A 20022-nucleotide genomic window follows, 5' to 3' on the forward strand; every position below is an offset into this window, starting at 1 on the left:
AGTTCCTTCTTCAAGGTACATACACTACAATTCCTCCCCTTTTAGCTAAACAGTACATAACATTCAATTAATAATTAAATAACATATTTACAATTACAGTTGCTATATACATTAGCTGAAGTTAATCAATTATAAATTCAGTCTTTGAGGAGGCTTCCTGATTCTGTCCGGATAACGCCTCTTTGGGGTATCAGGTTCTTCTGGCAAAGTTGATCAACGTCGTTGTTTGGTTCGTCTGCTTCCAATATCACCGATTCTGAGGTAGATGCAATTGGTACTTCGGTTTCATCACCAGGTGTATAGGATCGTGGTGTAGATTTGACGTTTTCCAGTGACTCTAGAACCTGGTCAGCATGGCGTCTTACAATGCTCTCTCCAACGTCCACGGTATACATTAGAGGTCCTTGCCGTGTGCAGATCGTTCCTGGCTGCCATTTCTCTGTGCGGTAGTCCCGGGCCAAAACTAGTTGACCTACCTTAAAACTCCTGGTTGGCCTTTCATTCATATTCTGAAACTGCCTGTTCTCCACATCTCTTCTGATGTTTGGCTTAACCAAATCCAAGCGGCGTCTTCGATTGAAGAACATCATGGCTGGAGTTTGGTTGGTAACCGCATGTGTCGCATTCCGGTAGGCAAACAAGAAGTTATCCACCTTGTGTTGTAGGGGTATGTCTTCATTACACATTGCCTTGATAGCCTTCTTGAATGTTTGAACGAACCTCTCAGCCAATCCATTGGTGGCTGGATGATATGGGGCGGATGTGTAATGCTTAACACCATTGTTCTTTAAGAACCTCCGGAACTCTTCAGACACAAACTGTGGTCCATTGTCGGAGCAAATCTGTTCAGGCAGCCCATTTCTGGCGAATATGGTTCGTAAGACTGTGATAGTTTTTTCTGTGGTGGTTGAGGACATTTTTATTACCTCTGGCCACTTTGTGCATCCACCGCAATTAAAAACATCGAGTCCATAAATGGACCAGCAAAATCAATGTGTACCCTTTGCCATGGAGATGAGGGCCACTCCCATGGATGTAGAGGGGCTTGTGGTGGGGCGTTTTGGACCTTCTGGCATCCTGTACAGCTCTTGGTCATCTCTTCGATTTCTCTATCGATTCCCGGCCACCACACAAACACTCTGGCTAAGTTCTTCATTTTTACCCCTCCCAGATGACCCTCATGAAGCTCATTGAGCACTCTATCCTTCAATTTGGGTGGAATTACTACTCTGGATCCACACATCAAGGTTCCTTGGCACACTAACAGCTGTTCTCTTCTCGGCGAGAATGCTGGCAACAGTGGTTCGCCATGTGCTAGCCATCCCTTCACCGTTAAATCATAGACCCTGGAGAGTGTCGGGTCATTTCGTGTTTCCTTTTCTATGTTTGCATTCGTCACAGGTAGACAATCGACTATGGTCGAGTGGAATATCTCCACAGGATCCACTGCAGGTGCTTCTTCCACCGTCGGCAACGGTAGGCGTGACAATCCATCAGCATTCCCATGCTGTTTAGTTCCTTTGTACTCGATGTCATATTGGTGTGCCCCTAGGAAAAGGGACCACCTCTGTAGCCGTTGTGCTGTCATTATCGGGACGCCCTTCTTAGGGTTGAAAATGGAGACAAGCGGTTGATGATCAGTTAGTAGAGTAAATTTCTGTCCGTGCAGGTAGTGATTGAACTTCTTCACCCCCCACACCAGGCTGAGGGCCTCTCTGTCAATCTGGGCGTAGTTACGCTCGGCTGAAGTTAATGAGCGTGACGCAAAAGCTATCGGCCTCTCTGAACCATCAAGGGATTTATGTGACAGTACTGCTCCAACGCCGTAGGGAGACGCATCACACGCCAGTCTTATCGGTAGTGATGGGTTGTAGTGAGCCAATACTTCTCTTGAAGTGAGCAGGCCTTTACACTTCTGAAAGGCCCGCTTACATTCATCGCTCCATTTCCATGCTACTCCAGTTTGTAGCAGGGCGTTCAGTGGGTGCAGAATTGTGGACAAATTCGGCAAAAACCGAGGAATGACCTCAGTTGCGACACATTTTCAGGCGCTAGAGCCTTAATTACCGCTTCAATTTTGTATGGGGACTTATGTAACCCCTCTTCATCAATCACGTGGCCACAATACGATATTTGTTTCTTAAAAAACTCGCACTTGGGGCGATTGGCTCGTAGCCCATGTTCTCTTAGTCTAGTGAGCACCTGCTCTAGGTTGGCAAGGTGTTCACTGTCATTTTCACCTGTCACTAGGATGTCGTCCAAGTAACACTGAGTCCCCGGAATCCCTTGCAGGACTTGTTCCATCGCTCTTTGCCATAAAGCCGGAGCTGATGCAACTCCGAATACCAGTCGTTATACTGGTAAAGACCTTTGTGAGTGTTTATCGTGAGATATTTTCTAGAGGATTCTTCAACCTCCATCTGCAAATATGCTTGCGCTAGGTCAATTTTTGTAAAACGTTTCCCTCCAGATAGTGAGGCGAAAATATCTTCTATCCTCGGAAGAGGATACTGTACTGTGTGAAGGACTGGGTTCACAGTCACCTTGAAGTCCCCACAGATGCGAACTTTCCTTGGCTCCTCAGACTTATTGTTTAACGTTTTCTTCATGACAGGAATGATGGGTGTCGCCCATTCGCTCCAGTCTACCTTAGTTAACATGCCTGCATTCTCCAGATTCTCCAGCTCTGCCTCGACAGCTGGGCGAATTGCATACGGTACCAGTCTTGCTTTGAAAAACTTGGGAATTGCATTCTCTTCTATTTTTATCGAGGCGGTTACGCCTTTAAGAGTTCCCAGTTCTTGTTGAAATACCTCTTTCGCGTTAGCCAAGATTTTTGACAATCGTCCAGGTGTGACGTCATCATCCTTTTTACCAGCCACCGTCAGTGCCTGAATGGAGTGCCAGTCTAAACTTATCTTTCTGATCCATTCACGTCCCAATAACGGTGGTCCACCATCTTGTAGAATGTACAGATACAATTTCTGTATTTCCTTGCCGTTGTATTCGACAGGCACCCTTATTTTCCCTCTGGGGTATACTTTCTGCCCCGTATATGTCTTCAAGACAATGGATGTGTCTTTCAAGGGTATGTGTGAGAATAGCCGCTCGTAATCTCGTCGATTCATGACGGTCAGGGCTGATCCTGTATCCAATTCCATTTTGACTTGGGACCCTGCTATCGTGAGGGTGACCCAAATGGTTCGGTGATCCTCTTTTGGGATTACGTTGTGTAGTTTGAGACAGCTTAGTCTCTTGTTCCCGGATTCACTATCGCTCTTCTGGTCTTTGGAACTACTGTCCGTCATCTTTTGTACTTTCCTGTACTTTTCCTTAGTAGTCTTTTTGTTGTCGTTAGTCGTCTTCCCGGATCTGCAAACTCGTGCAATGTGTCCTATCTTTCCGCATTGCCTGCATGTTTTGTCCTTGAACCAGCAGTCCTTCTGGTCATGGGTTGTTCTGCCGCAGCGATAATATTTTTCAAATCCCTGTGTCATTTCATGGGTGCCGTATTCCTGTGGCTTTTGCTGTATTTCCGCAGCTCCCCTTGCTGCTGCTTCGTACGATACTGCCACGCTGAAAGCCTTATCTAGCGTCAGCTCTTTCTCTGAGAGTAACCTCTTCTGGGTTCTTTCACTCGGGAGTCCCACAGACAAATTTGTCCCGTAGGGTATCTGCCAGTCCTGCTCTGAACTGGCAGTGCTTTGATAGCTTGCGTAGTTCCGTAAGGTAATCAGCATTGCTCTCATCTTTATGCTGATTTCTCTTGTGGAATTTAAATCTTTCTGCTATCAGCAGCGGTCTAGGATTTAGGTGTTCCTGTAGGATATCAACAATTTCGTTAAAACTCTTCTCCATCGGTTTGACTGGAGTGATCAGGTTCCGCAATAGGCCATATGTTCTTGCGCCCATTAAGTGTAGTAGTACCGATGCCTTTTTCTCATCGGCTACTTCAGTTGCCTTGCAATATACTTCGACTCTTTCCACATACGTGGTCCAGCCTTCTATTGCATTATCGAAGGCAGTGATATTGCCAGTCTTCGGCATCTTGGCGATCTAAGATGGCGCCTTCCGCGCTTTGCCTTCTTCCCCGATTGAACAAAATGGCGCCTCCCACGCTTTGCCGCCTTCCCCGCTGGATTAAGATGGCGCCTCCCGCGCTTTCTGCCTTTTTTGCTGCTGCCAGCGCTGTTGCTGGCGTTTTTATGCCTTGCTGGCGACGCCCTATGGTCTTCACGCACTTCCCCCCGCGCTGCTGCCAACGCCGCTCTCCGCGGTCCCCGTGGCAAACTGCAGCTCCTCGCGGCTTTCTGCGCTTCTAATTTCTTTTATTTTAATTACTCTTCCCGTCGTCAGAGCAGACCCTATGGGACACTTTCCTCCCTCTTCTCGGGTCTGTACGCTGCCCGGCTTCGTAGCACCGGCCGCGCCCTGTGTGCTCCACCCTCTCTCCTCTTCCCGACAACGCTGCTCGGCCCCGTTGAAAAGCCACCCGATCGAGCTCTAGCCCGCCGCAGCCCAGGAAGGATCAGTGTACTACCTGCCACCAGCCCGATTAGCTGGAACACCATAGACTGGATAACCAAGCCCCGCTCTCGACAGCCTCTCCTGCAATCTTGGAATTCGATGAATCAGAGGGCGGTTGCACACGGTCGACGTCCGTTTCTTCTGTTTGTTTTTTTTTCTTTTTGGATTTCTTCCTTCTGGCCTCGACCTCGAACAACTTCGCTTCAGGGATGGATCCCCGTGAGGTGGTGCAGAACTGTAGGTAAGTTCGGATCTGTTCGTCGCCAATGTAACGGCCGTGTGTAATTGAGACACGGACTGCAGAAGTTGGTTGTAACAGGTGTTTACTGAATGGAGACGAAACTGGAACTACTATACAAAGTTACTACACAGGCTTATATACAGGGGTGGTCACTACTGGTACTGCAGTATACAGGGGCTGCAGAATATAGTTCCTCCTTCAAGGTACATACACTACAGTTTCCTCTGGACACAGACAAAAGATTAATTTAGAATACTTGACAATTCCTTGATCTCTTCATATAATGTCACTTTTGGAATCCTTGGTCCCTGTCTGCCTATTTGCTATGAAAAAAAATAAAAGCCTTTCACGTTGTCATTTTTCTCAGCCATCTCAATCGTGTTGTCTATTTTGGCTCTTTTGACCAGTTTCTTAGACTACCTAACTTTACTTTTATATTCTTACTTGCTCTCTGGTCTGAGGAAAGCTTTTTTTCATCCTTAACCTCTGCAGTACTTCTCTTTACACCCCACATCAGTCTCCTTTTCTCTCTACTGCACTTCTTTGAGTGGCATATAGTTACTTTGTATTGACAAAGTGTCCCAATCTTCCTTCGTATCCTTCTAAAAGGCTTGTCCAGTGTCTCCGCCGCCCCACCTCCCCCCCCACCCCACCCCCCCCCCAACTCCTCCATATTCCCTCAAAATCTGCTTTCCAAAGTTTATGGGGTTGTTTAGCACTCCTTCCCTCTAGTGTGAGCCTGACATTTGGCTTGTGCTCTCAGCTGATACACTTATAATGCAAACAGTAGCTACAGATTGCCATGTACAAAGGAAAAACACAATTTTTGTTCCCTTGGAGATGGTCCCTGATGGAATCCAACAGTGATGTCAGCTGAGCACTTTCTGTGCCCTTGCAAAATAAATCCACAGGCAGCTGTGGAGTTGCTCTTTTATACAGGATTATTCACATTGCTATTGGAAGTAAGGTGCAAATAAATACTTGTACTTCCCTAACAGCGATATTCTATTTTAGCTTCATTTATAGCAATAGTACAACTTTGCAGAAATAAGCTACCTATAGTTTAAAGGTGAGCTGCAATTTTGTGAAATTGCTGAACAGTAATTCTTTGTGAATGATCCACTGAGCACATCAGTACATTCAGGGAATATGCTACTTTCACAATGTACGCAAGTAAGGGTCATCGGGGAGATGCATTCATTAGAGGCAGAAAGCCGGAAAAGGAACATGAGTAAAGCCGTGGTCAGTTAACGTGGATCGCAAGAGGGAACGGATTTTAAATTAAAGCCTGAAGAGTGTCGAGGTTAATCCACGTTTTCCACTATGTACTATAACGCACTGAGTGTAGTCATTAGATGCTGGTATAATTGTCTAAATTTCAAAACTGAGCAAAGTGTAATTAACTTGGATGAAATTGGCTCACTGCATGTGTCATTGAACGGTGCACGTTAATCTTGGGGAGCATAATGTTCTTTTTTAACTATTGGATAATACCCATGAATTGGCAATCTTGAAGGCATGTGTTGCAGCTTTACTGTCACAGTACAAGCCCATGACTGAGCAAGAGAAAAGCTGGTCCAAAGCTAGAGGAATGTTGACTGTTATAGAGTCATAGAGTAATACAGCACGGATAGAGGCCCTTCGGCCCATCGTGTCCGCGCCGGCCACCAAGCCCTGTCTAATCTAATCCCATATTCCAGCATTTGGCCCGTAGCCTTGTATGCTATGGCATTTCAAGTGCTCATCCAAATGCTTCTTAAATGTTGAGGGTTTCTGCCTCCACAACCCTTTCAGGCAGTGAGTTCCAGACTCCAACCACCCTCTGGGTGGAAAAAGTTCTTTCTCAAATCCCCTCTAAACCTCCCGCCCTTTACCTTGAATCTATGCCCCCTAGTTATTGACCCCTCTACTAAGGGAAAAAGCTCCTCAGCATCCATTCTATCTATGCCCCTCATAATTTTGGACACCTCAATCATGTCCCCCCTCAGCCTCCTCTGCTCCAAGGAAAACAAACCCAATCTGCCCAGTCTCTCTTCATAGCTGAAGCGCTCCAGCCCTGGTAACATCCTGGTGAACCTCCTCTGCACCCTCTCTAACGCGATCACATCCTTCCTGTAGTGTGGCGACCAGAACTGCACACAGTATTCCAGCTGTGGCCTAACCAATGTTTTATACAGCTCCATCATAACCTCCTTGCTCTTATATTCAATGCCTCGGCTAATGAAGGCAAGTATCCCATATGCCTTTTTTACCACCTTATCCACCTGTTCCGCCGCCTTCAGGGATCTGTGTACTTGCACACCCAGATCCCTCTGACCCTCCGTCTTGCCTAGGGTCTTTCCATTCATTGTGTATTCCCTTGCCTTGTTAGTCCCCCCAAAGTGCATCACCTCGCACTTTTCCGGGTTAAATTCCATTTGCCACTGTTCCGCCCATCTGACCAACCTATCTATATCGTCCTGCAGACTGAGGCTACCCTCCTCGCTATTTACCACCCTACCAATTTTTGTATCATCCGCGAACTTACTGATTATACCCTTTACATTCATATCCAAGTCATTAATGTAGACCACAAACAGCAAGGGACCCAGCACCGATCCCTGTGGTACCCCACTGGCCACAGGCTTCCAGTCACAAAAACAACCTTCGACCATCACCTTCTGCCACTAAGCCAGTTTTGTATCCAATGTGCCAAAGCACCCTGGATTCCATGGGCTCTTACCTTCTTGACCAGTCTCCTGTGCGGGACTTTATCGAAGGCCTTACTGAAATCCATGTATACCACATCCACTGCGTTACCCTCATCCACACACCTAGTCACCCCCTCAAAATAATGTCGCAAAAACAAAGTGTCTCTGATGCGATTTATGATCTAAGATGACTTTTTGTAGAAGTAAGCACATCTTGAGGTTGGATCAATTTGATGTCATTAAATCGAACTTTTTACAGAATCCTCCCCTTTTTGGTGTCTTTTAAATGTAGCCCAGCTTTCTGCTTTTTGAATTGATGTTTAATATTGAGATGCACTGGTAACAACTCTTTTGTTCTTTGCAAAAATGTGGAAGTCTGGCTCGTGTTGCTTCAGTCAGGATCCTGAAGACTGTTTTTCTAATGTTGTAATGGTGGACTATGATCTGGAGTAAGCCATCCTCATTCACCTTGGAAAAATGTGTTTTGGATCTGCCTTAATGTTGTACCTTGCCTTAACAGTTGCTGTATGCTATTAACCTTGCAACGCCATGGATGAGTTATTTCTAGGCACGATATTTGGAATAGCACCACTAGTTAGAAACATAGAAGATAGGAGCAGGAGTAGGCCATTCGGCCCCTCGAGCCTGCTCCACCATTCAATGAGATCATGGCTGATCATCTAAATTCAGTACCCTGTTCCTGCCTTCTCTCCATATCCCTTGATCCCTTTAGCCTTAAGAAATATATCCAACTCCTTCTTGAATATATTTAATGAATTGGCCTCTACTGCCTTCTTTGGCAGAGAATTCCACAGGTTCCCCACTCTCTGGGTGAAGAAATTCCTCCTTATCTCTGTCCTAAATGGCTTACCCCTTATCTTTAGACTGTGACCCCTGGTTCTGGACTCCCCGACCACCGGGAACATCCTTCCAGCATCTAGTCTGTCTAGTCCTGTTAGAATTTTATAAGTTTCGATGAGATCCCCTTTCATTCTTCTAAACTCCAGCGAGTACAAGCTCAATCGACCCAATCTCTCCTCATACGTCATTCCTGCCATCCCAGGTATCAGCCTGGTGAATCTTCGCTGTACTCCTTCCATGGCAAGAACATCCTTCCTCAGATAAGGCGACCAAAACTGCACACAATACTCAAGGTGTGGTCTCACCAAGGCCCTGTACAACTGCAGCAAGACACCTTTGTGCCTGTACTCAAACCCTCTCGCTACGAAGGCCAACATACCATTTGCCGCCTTAACCGCTTGCTGCACCTGCATGCTTACTTTCAGCGACTGGTGCACAAGGACACCCAGGTCTCGTTGCACTTCCCCTTCTCCCAATCTATTGCCATTCAGATAATAATCTGCCTTCCTGTTTTTGACACCAAAGTGGATAACCTCGCATTTATCCACATTATATTGCTTCTGCCCAATCACCCAACCTGTCCAAATCATACTGGAGTTTCTCGGCATCCTCCTCACAGCACACATGCCCACCCAGCTTTGTGTCGTCTGCAAACTTGGAGATATTACATCTAGTTCCCTCGTCCAGATCATCAAAATATATATTGTGAATAGCTGGGGTCCAAGGACCGATCCCTGCGGTACCCCACTAGTCACTGCCTGCCACTCGGAAAAAGAGCCGTTTATTCCAACTCTTTGTTTTCTGTCTGCCAACCAGTTCTCTATCCAAGTCAATACCTTGCCCCCAATGCTGTTAAAATTAGATAAAAATAATGTCAAAATGGGGAAGAGAAAAGAGGAGGGAAAGGAAAGACTGAGCAAGCGGACATAGTGTTTACATTTGAAGCATTTATTTATGTTAATATTATAGTAACAAAATTATTCCTTATGAGTGAGCTAAGATTTCTATGGACTTGTTGGAAGTCTAAGGGTTAAGTTAGTGTGGAAAATATGTCATCCTGAAAGTTACTTCTGAGTGCAAATACAAACACTGATTTGAATGAAAATTGAATGTACTTTTATAGTTTGATGTAAACCAGAACTGCAAAAATGTTCATTAACTCCATTAAGGTTCAAAAGATGAATCGGAATCCCCAATTCCATTTGCTGCTCTTTGCCAGTTCTTTCCCTGTGTGGAACTGTTATGAATGACTTCTTTCCCCCGCTGTGGTTGCAACCATTAAAGAAATAAAATGTTATACTGTCATTTAAAAACTTTATTTTTTGTTTCTTTCAGGCCATGTGGTTTAATACTTCAGCTCATAGTGAAATAGCAAATCTTGATGGTGGAAATATTGATGAAATCTTAAGTAAGTGTTCTTTCAAAATTTTATGTAAGTTTTTTTTGCTTTCGTATGACTGTAGGGATTGGCATCAGAGTCCATGTAGACCCTTAGGATGTAATCTGCTCAAGACTGTATCATTTGAAAAAGAAAAATTTGAAAGGGTATGAAAAAGGCACTGGGGAATTAGATTAAGTGTACATCTTTCAGAGACCAGCGAAGGCAAAATGGACTGAATAGCCTCTTCTATGCTGTAAAATTCTAGGATTCTATGGCATTATAAAAGATGCAGTCTGGTAGACTGAGCACAGAGACACCCTACCACTTCAGTATGGATATTCCACAGTCCTCTCCAGTATTGTGATGCTTCATCTTCTGTTGACCATCTTCTTTATTTTTCATCTTCCACCCCCTCTTTTATAAAAAAAAAAAAAAACTTGTGTATTCCAATTATCTGTTGAATTAATGATTGATAATTTACAATGGCAATAATGATGTAAGCTTGGAATGATGTATCTTTGAGTTCCATTAATTATTTTCTAACTTTACTTGATTAACACTTAATACCCCCAGTTTTTGCCTAGTGTTGACTATAATGATGTAAAGCACATTGTCAGTTATGAACATAACTAAAATGATAACATTTCTGGCTAGTTGATTGACTCAAAGATTGTATGGTAAAGTCAAAGTATTGTATTTAAGATACTGTTCAAAAATCCACATTCACAAATCTTATTTCTATTTGTGAAGAGTTTAAAATGTCTGATGAAATCTCGAAGCTGATAGATAGTATTATATAATGGGTGAATTGATGTGCTGTGCCATCAAGTAAGGAATTCTACAATGTCCATAGATTCAACATGCTACTCATACCAAAGATGGTTATTATATGAAAGCTACAACTAAATTGGTAAATTTTCATATGCTACAGGGTTTACACTACTGTATCTACATGTTTTGCACTTATAAACATAGGATTTGTATTATCTTTGCTAACGCAGTATTTGTAGCACTGTCTTCAAGTTAATGTTCAGAATTTTAAGTGTGCTGTGTGATTATTGTAGAAATTTTAACTTCTTGTAACCTTTATCATTTTTTCCAGGCAATGCAGATGTTGCACTAGTCAATTTTTATGCTGATTGGTAAGTGAAACAAAAAAACAAAAATAATGCATTTGAAGATTGTTTTTAATATTTGCTGTCAGGATGTGGCGACACTGGCAAGGCTGCATTTATTGCCCACTCATAATTGCCCTAAGGCCTTCTGCAACTGTTGCAGTTCTTGTGGTGCTGATGCTCCCACAGTGGTGTTCAGTAATAAATTCCAGGACCCAACGATGATAAAGAAATGGAAATATGACTCTGAGGGGAACCTCAATGCAATGGTGTTCCCATGACATGCTTGTTCTTGTTCTTCAGTGGTAGACGTCATAAACCAGAGAAGAATTGTCAAAGTAACCGTGGCAAGTTGCTGTACTGCACTGGTGTTAGAGGGGGTAGATATTGAGTTCAGTGGGAGGGACACTTATCAAGGTAACTACTCTTGCATTGTAGCATCAACTGTAAATGCAACAGCTCCTAAAATTAAGTTAGTTTGAAAACCTTTATACCAGGAGCATGCTTGCTTTCTGGAGTATACTATCAACTGCTGAACAATGGAAAGGGAATTGAGGATGAACTTTGTAGACAGCTGATAGGGGCATGCATTAACTATGGAGTTATAATTGTACAAGATTAATTATCCAAAAATGGACTGGGACAGGAAAAATGTCAGTATTGAGAAAGTGGAGATTTTGCAGTGTGTTCGGGACTGTTATGTCAGATAATTTGAGCACAGCAGTGAGATAAATGGCCAGATAATCTGTTTCAATGATGTCGGCTGAGGGATAAATATTGGCCAAGACACCGCAAGAATTCCCCTGCTCTTCAAATAGTACCGTGGGATCTTTTATGTCCACCTGAAAGAACAGACGGGGCCTTGGTTTATTGTCTCATCTGATGATGCAGCACTCCCTCAGTACTGTACTGAAGCATCAACCTAGATTTTGTGCTCACGTCCTGGAGCGGGTTTTGAACCCACAGCCTTCTAACTTGGGTGAGAGTGCTACCACTGAACCAATGCTGACACCATGGATGAGTAAATGAGATTCAATTAAATTTGAAACTTAAAAAAAAAAAATACCACTTGTAGGACAGATAATAATAAAAATAAAAGAGAGGAAAAATATAAAGATTTTACAGAAAAGCTGCTAAAAAAGAGATTAGAAAATACAGGAAACTTTGTGCTATCCGGCACTGACAGGACCGAGCTGTTGCCGTCCCATCAAAATTGCCGGACAAACCAGCGCTAATGTTGAAACATACGGAGATTTTGAGCTCCATATCTGGCAACAAACCCTGTTGCACAGCTTCTAAACATTCGGCCGTACCTTGCAAGCATCTCTGTAGTTTAGCAACAGCTTCAGCGAGACCTTGCAGAGCCTGACTGGTAGAAAAAAAAGCAACGAAAAGAAAAAAAAACGAACGAAACGGCTCCTGATTTTTGCTGGTGGCTCGAGCATTCCGGACAGTTAACCTCCGGATAAACCAAAGTTTCCTGTAAGAGGGAACAAGAGAGACCAAAAAAAAGTATTTTTAAAGGTGTATTAGTAAGATGTTAGTCAAGGTAAGGGCAGGGCCACAGAGATGAAGGAGGCAGAAATACTAAAAAAAAAGTACTTCCATTTTCACAGGTGATTGTTCAAAGAGAAATAGTATTGAAGAAGTTACAGAAATTAAAGGTAAACAATCCCCAAAACCCGATGGTTTACGTCCAAGGATCTTGAAGGAAGCTAGGGAAGAAACGGCAGAGGCTCATACTATAATTTTCCAATAGAAGGATAGTAGATGTAACGGCCCCTTTCAACAAAGAGGGAGTTATAGCCCAGTGAATCTTTCTTTGGCTTTGGTGAACTATTAAGAGTCTATAGTACAGGATGAAGTTACTAAGCACTTGGAGCAGCATGGATTTCTAAAAGGCAGGTCATGCTTGACCAATCTCACAGAATTCTTTGAAAAGCTAACAGAGGACATGCAATAGATTTTCAAAAAAACATTTGATAAGGTACACATGAAAGACTTTTGGGAAACAAGATGGCAAATACAGCCAGAAGTGCCGAGTGGATGATCCATATCAGCCTCCTCCCGAGGTCACCACCACCACAGAAGCCAGTCTTCAGCCAATTTGATTCACTCCACGTGATATCAAGAAACCACATTGGATGCAGCAAAGGCTGTGGGCCCCAACAACATCCCAGCTGTCATGCTGAAGACTTGTGCTCCAGAACTAGCCGCGCCTCTAGCCAAGCTGTTCCAGTACAGCTACAACACTGGCATCTATCCGACAATGTGGCAAACTGCCAGGTATGTCCTGTCCACAAAATGTAGGACAAATCCAATCTGGCCAATTACCACCCCATCAGTCTACTCCCAATCATTAGCAAAGTGATGAAAGGTGTCATCGACAGTGCTATCAAGCAGCACTTACTCACAAATAACCTGCTCACTGATGCCCAGTTTGGATTCCGCTAGGACCACTCTGCTCCAGGCCTCATTACAGCTTTGGTCCAGAAATGAGGTGAGGTGAGAGTGACATCAAGGCAGCATTTGACCGAGTGTGGCATCAAGTAAAACTGAGGTCAATGGGAATTTGGGGGGGGGGGGGGGCGGGGGGCACACTCCACTAGCTGGAGTCATACCTAGCACAAAGGAAGATGGTTGTGGTGATTGAAGGTCAATCATCACAGCCCCAGGAGTTCCTCAGGGCAGTGTACTAGGCCCAACCAGCTTCAGCTGCTTCATCAGTGACCTTCCCGCCATCATAAGGTCAGAAGTGGGGATGTTCACTGATGACTGCACAGTGTTCAGTGCCATTCGCAACTCCTCAGATAATGAAGCAGTTCATGCTCGCATGCAGCAAGACCTGGACGACAGTCAGGCTTGGGCTGATGTGTGGTGCGAATGTTACCTGCCACTTAAGTGCCAGGCAATGACTATCTCCAACAAGCGAGAGTCTAACCACCGCCCCTTGACATTCAATGGCATTACCATCACCGAATCCCCCACCATCAATGTCCTGGGGGTCACCATTTACCAGAAACGTAACTGGACCAGCCACATAAATACTGTGGCAACAAGAGCAGGTCAGAGGCTGGGTATTCTGCGACGAGTGTTTCACCTCCTGACTCCCCAAAGCCTTTCCACCATCTACAAGGCACAAGTCAGGAGTGTGATGGAATACTCTCCACTTGCCTGGATGAGTGCAGCTCCAACAACACTCAAGAAGCTCGACACCATCCAGGACAAAGCAGCCCACTTGATTGGACCCCATCCACCACCTTAAACATTCATTCCCTCCACCACCGGCGTACCGTGACTGCAGTGTGTACCATCTACAAGATGACAACAACAACTCGCCAAGGCTTCTTCGGCAGCACCTCACAAACCGGCGACCTCTGCCACCTAGAAGGACAAGGGCAGCAGGTGCATGGGAACACCACCACCTCCAAGTTCACCTGCAAGTCACATCGTCCTGACTTGGAAATGTATCACCGTCCCTTCCGCGTCGCTGGGCCAAAATCCTTGAACTCCATCCCTAACAGCACTGTGGGAGTACCTTCACCACACGAACTGCAGCGGTTCAAGAAGGCGGCTGACCACCATCTTCTTGAGGGCAACTCGGGATGGGCAATAAATGCTGGCGTTGCCAGCAATGCCCACATCCCATGAACTTCTTTGAATTCCATTTTTTTTTTTTATGTGTCCTGATGGATAGAGGGATGTTTGGAGGGCAGTAAGCAAAAAGTTGGGGTAAAAACCGGTTTCTCAAACTGGACAGATGTGGTATTCCACAGGGGTGTGTTTGGGGCTAAGATGTGGTATTCCACAGGGGTGTGTTTGGGGCTACCCTTATCCATTCTATACTTAAATGACCTGAATTTAGGAATTGAAGGCGTAATGTTGAAATTTACCGATGATGCCAAATTGGGTATCACTAATTGTAGTGACAATTGTGAAAAACGGAGAACGTAGATAGGCTCGCAGGTGGGCAGACGGTGACGGATGTGGTCCAGTGTAGGAAAATGTGATGTCATACTTTGTGAAAGTAAGAATAGGGGAAGGAAATGCACATTAAGACTTTAGCTGGAGAAAGAAATTTGTATTTTTATAGTGCCTTTTACATCATTGGAACATTGCAAAACACTCACATCCAATGAAATACTTCTGCAGTGTGGTTACTGTTTTGTAGGAAAACATAGCAGCCAATTTGTATATAGCAAGGTCCCACAAACAGCAAGAGATGAATGACAAGTTAACGTTTTCATAGTGGTGCTTGAGGCTCTAATGTTGGCCAGAACACCAGGAGAATTCCATGCTCTTCATACGTTCATCTAAGCAGGCAGGTTCATCTAAGAAGGCAGGCAGGGCTCTGGTTTAATGGTCTAATTTGAAAAATGGCACCTCTGATTGTGCAGTACTCCCTCAGTACTACACAGAAGGGTCAGCCTAGATTATGTGCTCAGAACCTGGAGTGAAGCTTGAACCAATAACCACCTAACTCGGTGAGAGTGCTCCCATTCAGTAGTGCGCCGATACACAGATCATAAAAATTGGCAGCATAAATAGGTACAGTAATGTAAAAAAGCAAAATAAGTCCTTGGTTTTGTATCCAGCGACACAGAATGTATAAAGGAGATTACTTAGGTCACATTTCGAGTATTGCGAGTAGTTTTGGGCACCCCATTATTGAAACAAAGCAATGGAAAAGATGTAGGTTCCATACACTGGTATTTTACCAGAGATGAGAGGTTATAGTTGTATAGAGACCTGAGAAACTGGGATTTTTTTTTAACCACAGCTGAAGGTTAACTGGTGACCGAGATTGTGAACAGTTATAAGATAAATAGCGAAAAATTGTTTCATTGATTAGTGAGAGGACACAAATCATAAGAGTTAAAGGGGATATTAGAAAAAAATTCTTTACACAATGTTGTTAAAACAGAGTCCGTAAGAAAGGGAATTGGACAGCTTGAAAAAAGGAACGTGTGAACGTGCATCAGGAACGAGCAGAATAGTGGGTTTGTGGAGAATAGCACAGGTACAGACTTGAGTTAAGTGACCTGTTCCTGTGCTGCAACATGCTATAACTGACCTCAGATGCTGCTGTCACAGACCTGAAAGTAACTAGACAACATTAACTAGAGTTTACACTGATGTGAAGTTGTTCTGTTTCAGCCCTCTTCACTCCTCTTCCCCCCCCCCCCCCCCCACCAAAATGGGTGAAAAGCATTTCTTAAATGTACTTTTTAAAAATTACTGACATCTGGCATAGGGCTGAGTTTGTTTTGTGGTGATTACTGTGTTCAATAAGTCCAGCTCTAACAGATTAAAATTTATGGAAACTAACGGACCTATAAATATCATAAGCTTTTTTGTCCTCAATATATGGTTTACTATGTCCATGGGCAGAAGCAGCATTGGCAAAAGCCACGACTTTAGTTAGCAGCGTGTGTATATTGAGCAGCGTGTGTATATTGAAGTAACAACAGAAAATGCTGGAAAAACTCAGCAGGCCAGGCAACATCCGTGGAGAGAAATTAGATTCAACGTTTCGGGTCAAAACCCTTTATCAAGACTAAAGAGGCACAGGGAATGAAATAGATTAAGAGGCCGGGCTGGGAGAGAACAAAAGAGAAGAGACATTAAGAGGTATTCAAAACGAGACGAGATGGTGATACGACTAGTGGAGACAAAAGACAGCTCTAGATTAGGTGTGAAATGCGCTGGCAGAATGGGAGACAGCCGCCATGTGGGAGAGAGAAAAAAAAGGAAAGGGGGGGGGGGGGAAACCAAAACAAAGGTGTGGATAAAAAATATAAGTAAAAATGTAATAGGGGCCGAGGTTATGATATTGAGTCCGGAAGGCTGTAAAGTACCTAATCGGAAGATGAGGTGCTGTTCCTCGAGTTTACGTTGAGCTTCTGAGGAACAATGCAAGAGGCCAAGGACGGTGAGGTCCGAGTGGGAATGGGGCGGTGAATTAAAATGACAGGCGACCGGAAGCTCGGGGTCACCCTTACGGACTGAACGGAGGTGTTCCGCAAAGCGGTCACCCAATCTGCATTTGGTCTCCCCAATGTAGAGGAGACCGCATCGTGAGCAGCGAATACAGTATACTAAATTGCAAGAAGTGCAAGTAAATCGCTGTTTCACCTGGAAGAGGTGTTTGGGGCCCTGGACAGTGGGAAGGGGGGAGGTATAGGGGCAGGTGTTACATCTCCTGTGCATGTGTATATTGAAGTCCAGACAAGTCTCAGCTGATTTTAGAGAGTTGACCTATCAATTACCATGGCTCTTGGTGACTGATGGATAACTTCTTGGATCCTGGGAAATTCAAATTGGCTGATGTTAATGCATGTGCTGCTGCTAATAACTCAGCAACGGAATGGTCTTTTTCGTTGGTTTGAGCATTCAGATTAAAACACCCCAGTGACCTGTTATTCAGAATATGGCTAAGTGTGTGAATCCTACCAATTTGTGTGGTTAATTTAAATAATCTTTTATGTGTAGCTGTAAGTTGATTGGTAGCAAGTACTTTTTAGAAACAGGATTCGAAATGCTCGAAAATGCGGTATAATGCTAAGTTGTTTTATGGACTTCAACTTTGATTCATGAAGATTTCAGTCTTGATTTTTTGGAATACTGCATGACAGTAAATTAATATGCTGTAAATTAAGAATGTAAACATTTTTGTCAATTTTATCATATAGTGAAAATATTAATTTCTGGATTTTTTTGTAATAAGTTTCAATTCTATCTGGGAGCTACTTTGTGTGTTAACTGCAGAAAAAAGGGAATCTAGTGAAGAGCAAGTGTCCTCATTAGTACTCGCATTAAAATCAAACTTCGTCTTTCTGTAGGTTACTGGAATATATTTGTTTAAATAGTGCTTATAACATAATTAGAACTGTCTTTGAGGAGGAGCTTGTAAGAGTAAACACTGTGTCTGAAATTAAACTCTCAACATCCGGCCCAGTAACTCGGCCCAGTAACTCGGTCCTCTCCCTGATGGTCTTCACTGTTCAAACAAATTGTTGAGAGAAGAGACACAAAAATGACTGTCAACTTAAAATTTAAAGGGTTGCTGATGGCAAGACTATTTGCTTGCAAAGTGAGTTTTGTATTACAGATGCTGAAAGGAACCAGATGTATTTGGTTGGCTTTAAGCACAAACATTACCAAAGTCCTGAAGTTTTTAATAAGATTTTGTGGCAAAGTAGGAGGAGTTGTTTGTATGCGGGTAGGAAACAAATTTGTGGTTGGGGTCAGACATGAAGCTTTGATCCTAACTTCCCAGATCAGACTCTAGGCAAGAAAAGACTAGACCATGTGGCATAATTCACTGTGGTGCCTTCTTGGAGAAAACAAACTTTTTAAATTGTAACTTGAGTGACATGGCCATCCTTAAAAGTAAAAAAAAAATACAATACTGCAGATCCTGGAAGTCTGAAACAAAAACACAAAATGCTGGGGGCGCACAGCAGGTCAATCTGCATCTGTGGAGAGAACAGACAAGCTAATGTTGCAGGTGCAGTCTCTTCCAAAATGAAAAATTACATGCGGACAGGCATATTAATACAATCAGAAAAATGGGAGGGGTGTAATATATAGAGTATAATCTATAAAAGGAGTGTAATCGTCAGTGTAATGATGTAACCTCAGTCGTGTAATTGACAATTAAAACATTGCTTGACTGAGATTATTATTTCACTCATGAGTTTGTCTCAATATTTATTTTCCCCCTCCCCTTTTTCCGATTTGTATTAATGAACCTATCTGCCTGCTATTTTTTCAGTTTGAAAGAAGGATGTGCACCGAAATGGTAACTTGTCTGTTCTCTCCACAGATACTGACTGACCTGCTGTATGTTTCCAACAATTTTTGCTGATCTTTAAATAAGTTTTGGTGCTTTATTTTTTTTCTAAAAACCTAACCAAACTCAAATGAAATCCAAATTCAGGAAGATGTGGACATCAAGTCTATTAATGATCAATACTATTCAGTATTGCTTCTCTGCCATAAGAGTTCATCTCATCTGCCCTTGGAGCATTACTAGTGCTAGCGCCATGTTTGTTGGAAGAGATTGAAATATTGGTGTCATCTGCCAAGTGATGCTCAATAGGAAATGCTGGGGCTGCCGATATGTGAAACACAAGTACGGTTTCCAGCAGAATGTATTAGTTGTATTATAAATTTATGTATAAATAATGTAAAAGGCGGGGTGTAGAAGAGAAAATGTAAACTGTTGACAAAGGGGGAAAGGCAGTCCCAACAATTTTTTAAAAATAAAGTAGGAAACAGTGCAAGAAATGAATAAGGGAATAAGTTAAAGGAACTGGAACAATTGTTGTTACTATCTTATGTATGTCAATGAGCGGCTGCAGGACATTCTGAGGGAATCGTGGTCTATATCGATATTAACGACATAGGTAGAAAGAAGGATGAGGTACTGCAGGCAGATATTGGGGAACTAGGAAATAGATTAAAAAGCAGGACCTCAAAAGTAGTAATCTCCGGATTACTCCCGGTGCCACGAGCTAGTGAGGATAGAAATAGGAGAATAGAGCAGATGAATGCGTGGCTGGAGAGATGGTGCAGGAGGAAGGGCTTTAGATTCCTGGGACATTGGGACCAGTTCTGGGGGAGGTGGGACCTGTACAGGCCGGATGGGTTACACCTCATCAGAGCCTGGACCAATGTCCTCACCGGGGTGGGTGGGGGGGGGGGGGGGGTCGCTAGTGCTGCTGGGGAGAGTTTAAACTAATTTGGCAGGGGGATGGCCACCAGGATGTAGCATTAGAAAGGGGGGGAAAGGTGCACAAAGGATTGGGAGAGACAGACAGCACCAGAGTAAGAAATAGTATGGTATTGGGTGGAGTCAGACTAAGAAAGAATACAAGAAGGTCTAAGATAGGTTTACAGTGCATGTGTGTGCATGCACCAAGCATGGTAAATAAGGTTGGTGAGCTGCAGGCGCAAATAGCCACATGGGAATATGATGTTGTGGCGATAACGGAGACCTGGCTCAAAAAAGGGTAGGATTGGGTGCTAAATATTCCTGGATATAAGGTGTTCAGGAAAGATAGGGAAGGAAAGAAAGGCGGTGGGGTGGCAGTATTGATTAAGGAGAATATTAGTGCTAGAGAGAGGATGTCCTACAGGGGTCAAGGACAGAATCTATTTGGTTAGAGTTGAGAAACAACAGAGGTGCCATTACACTACTAG

The 20022-nt window shown here is 43.7% G+C and overlaps 1 protein-coding gene across 1 annotated transcript in view; it reads left to right on the forward strand.

Annotated features, from left to right (window-relative positions):
• Positions 1-20022, forward strand: part of erp44 (endoplasmic reticulum protein 44) — a 128557-nt gene that overhangs the window by 61762 nt on the left and 46773 nt on the right. The window contains exons 2-3 of the mRNA XM_085988191.1: positions 9655-9727; positions 10803-10842. Of these exons, the coding sequence (XP_085844317.1) occupies positions 9655-9727; positions 10803-10842 (113 nt within the window). The remainder of the gene's footprint in view (positions 1-9654; positions 9728-10802; positions 10843-20022) is intronic.

The sequence above is a fragment of the Somniosus microcephalus genome, chromosome 5, assembly GCF_052327205.1.
Source record: "Somniosus microcephalus isolate GS21.2 chromosome 5, FLI_Smic_1.0, whole genome shotgun sequence".
Taxonomy (NCBI): Eukaryota; Metazoa; Chordata; class Chondrichthyes; order Squaliformes; family Somniosidae; genus Somniosus; species Somniosus microcephalus.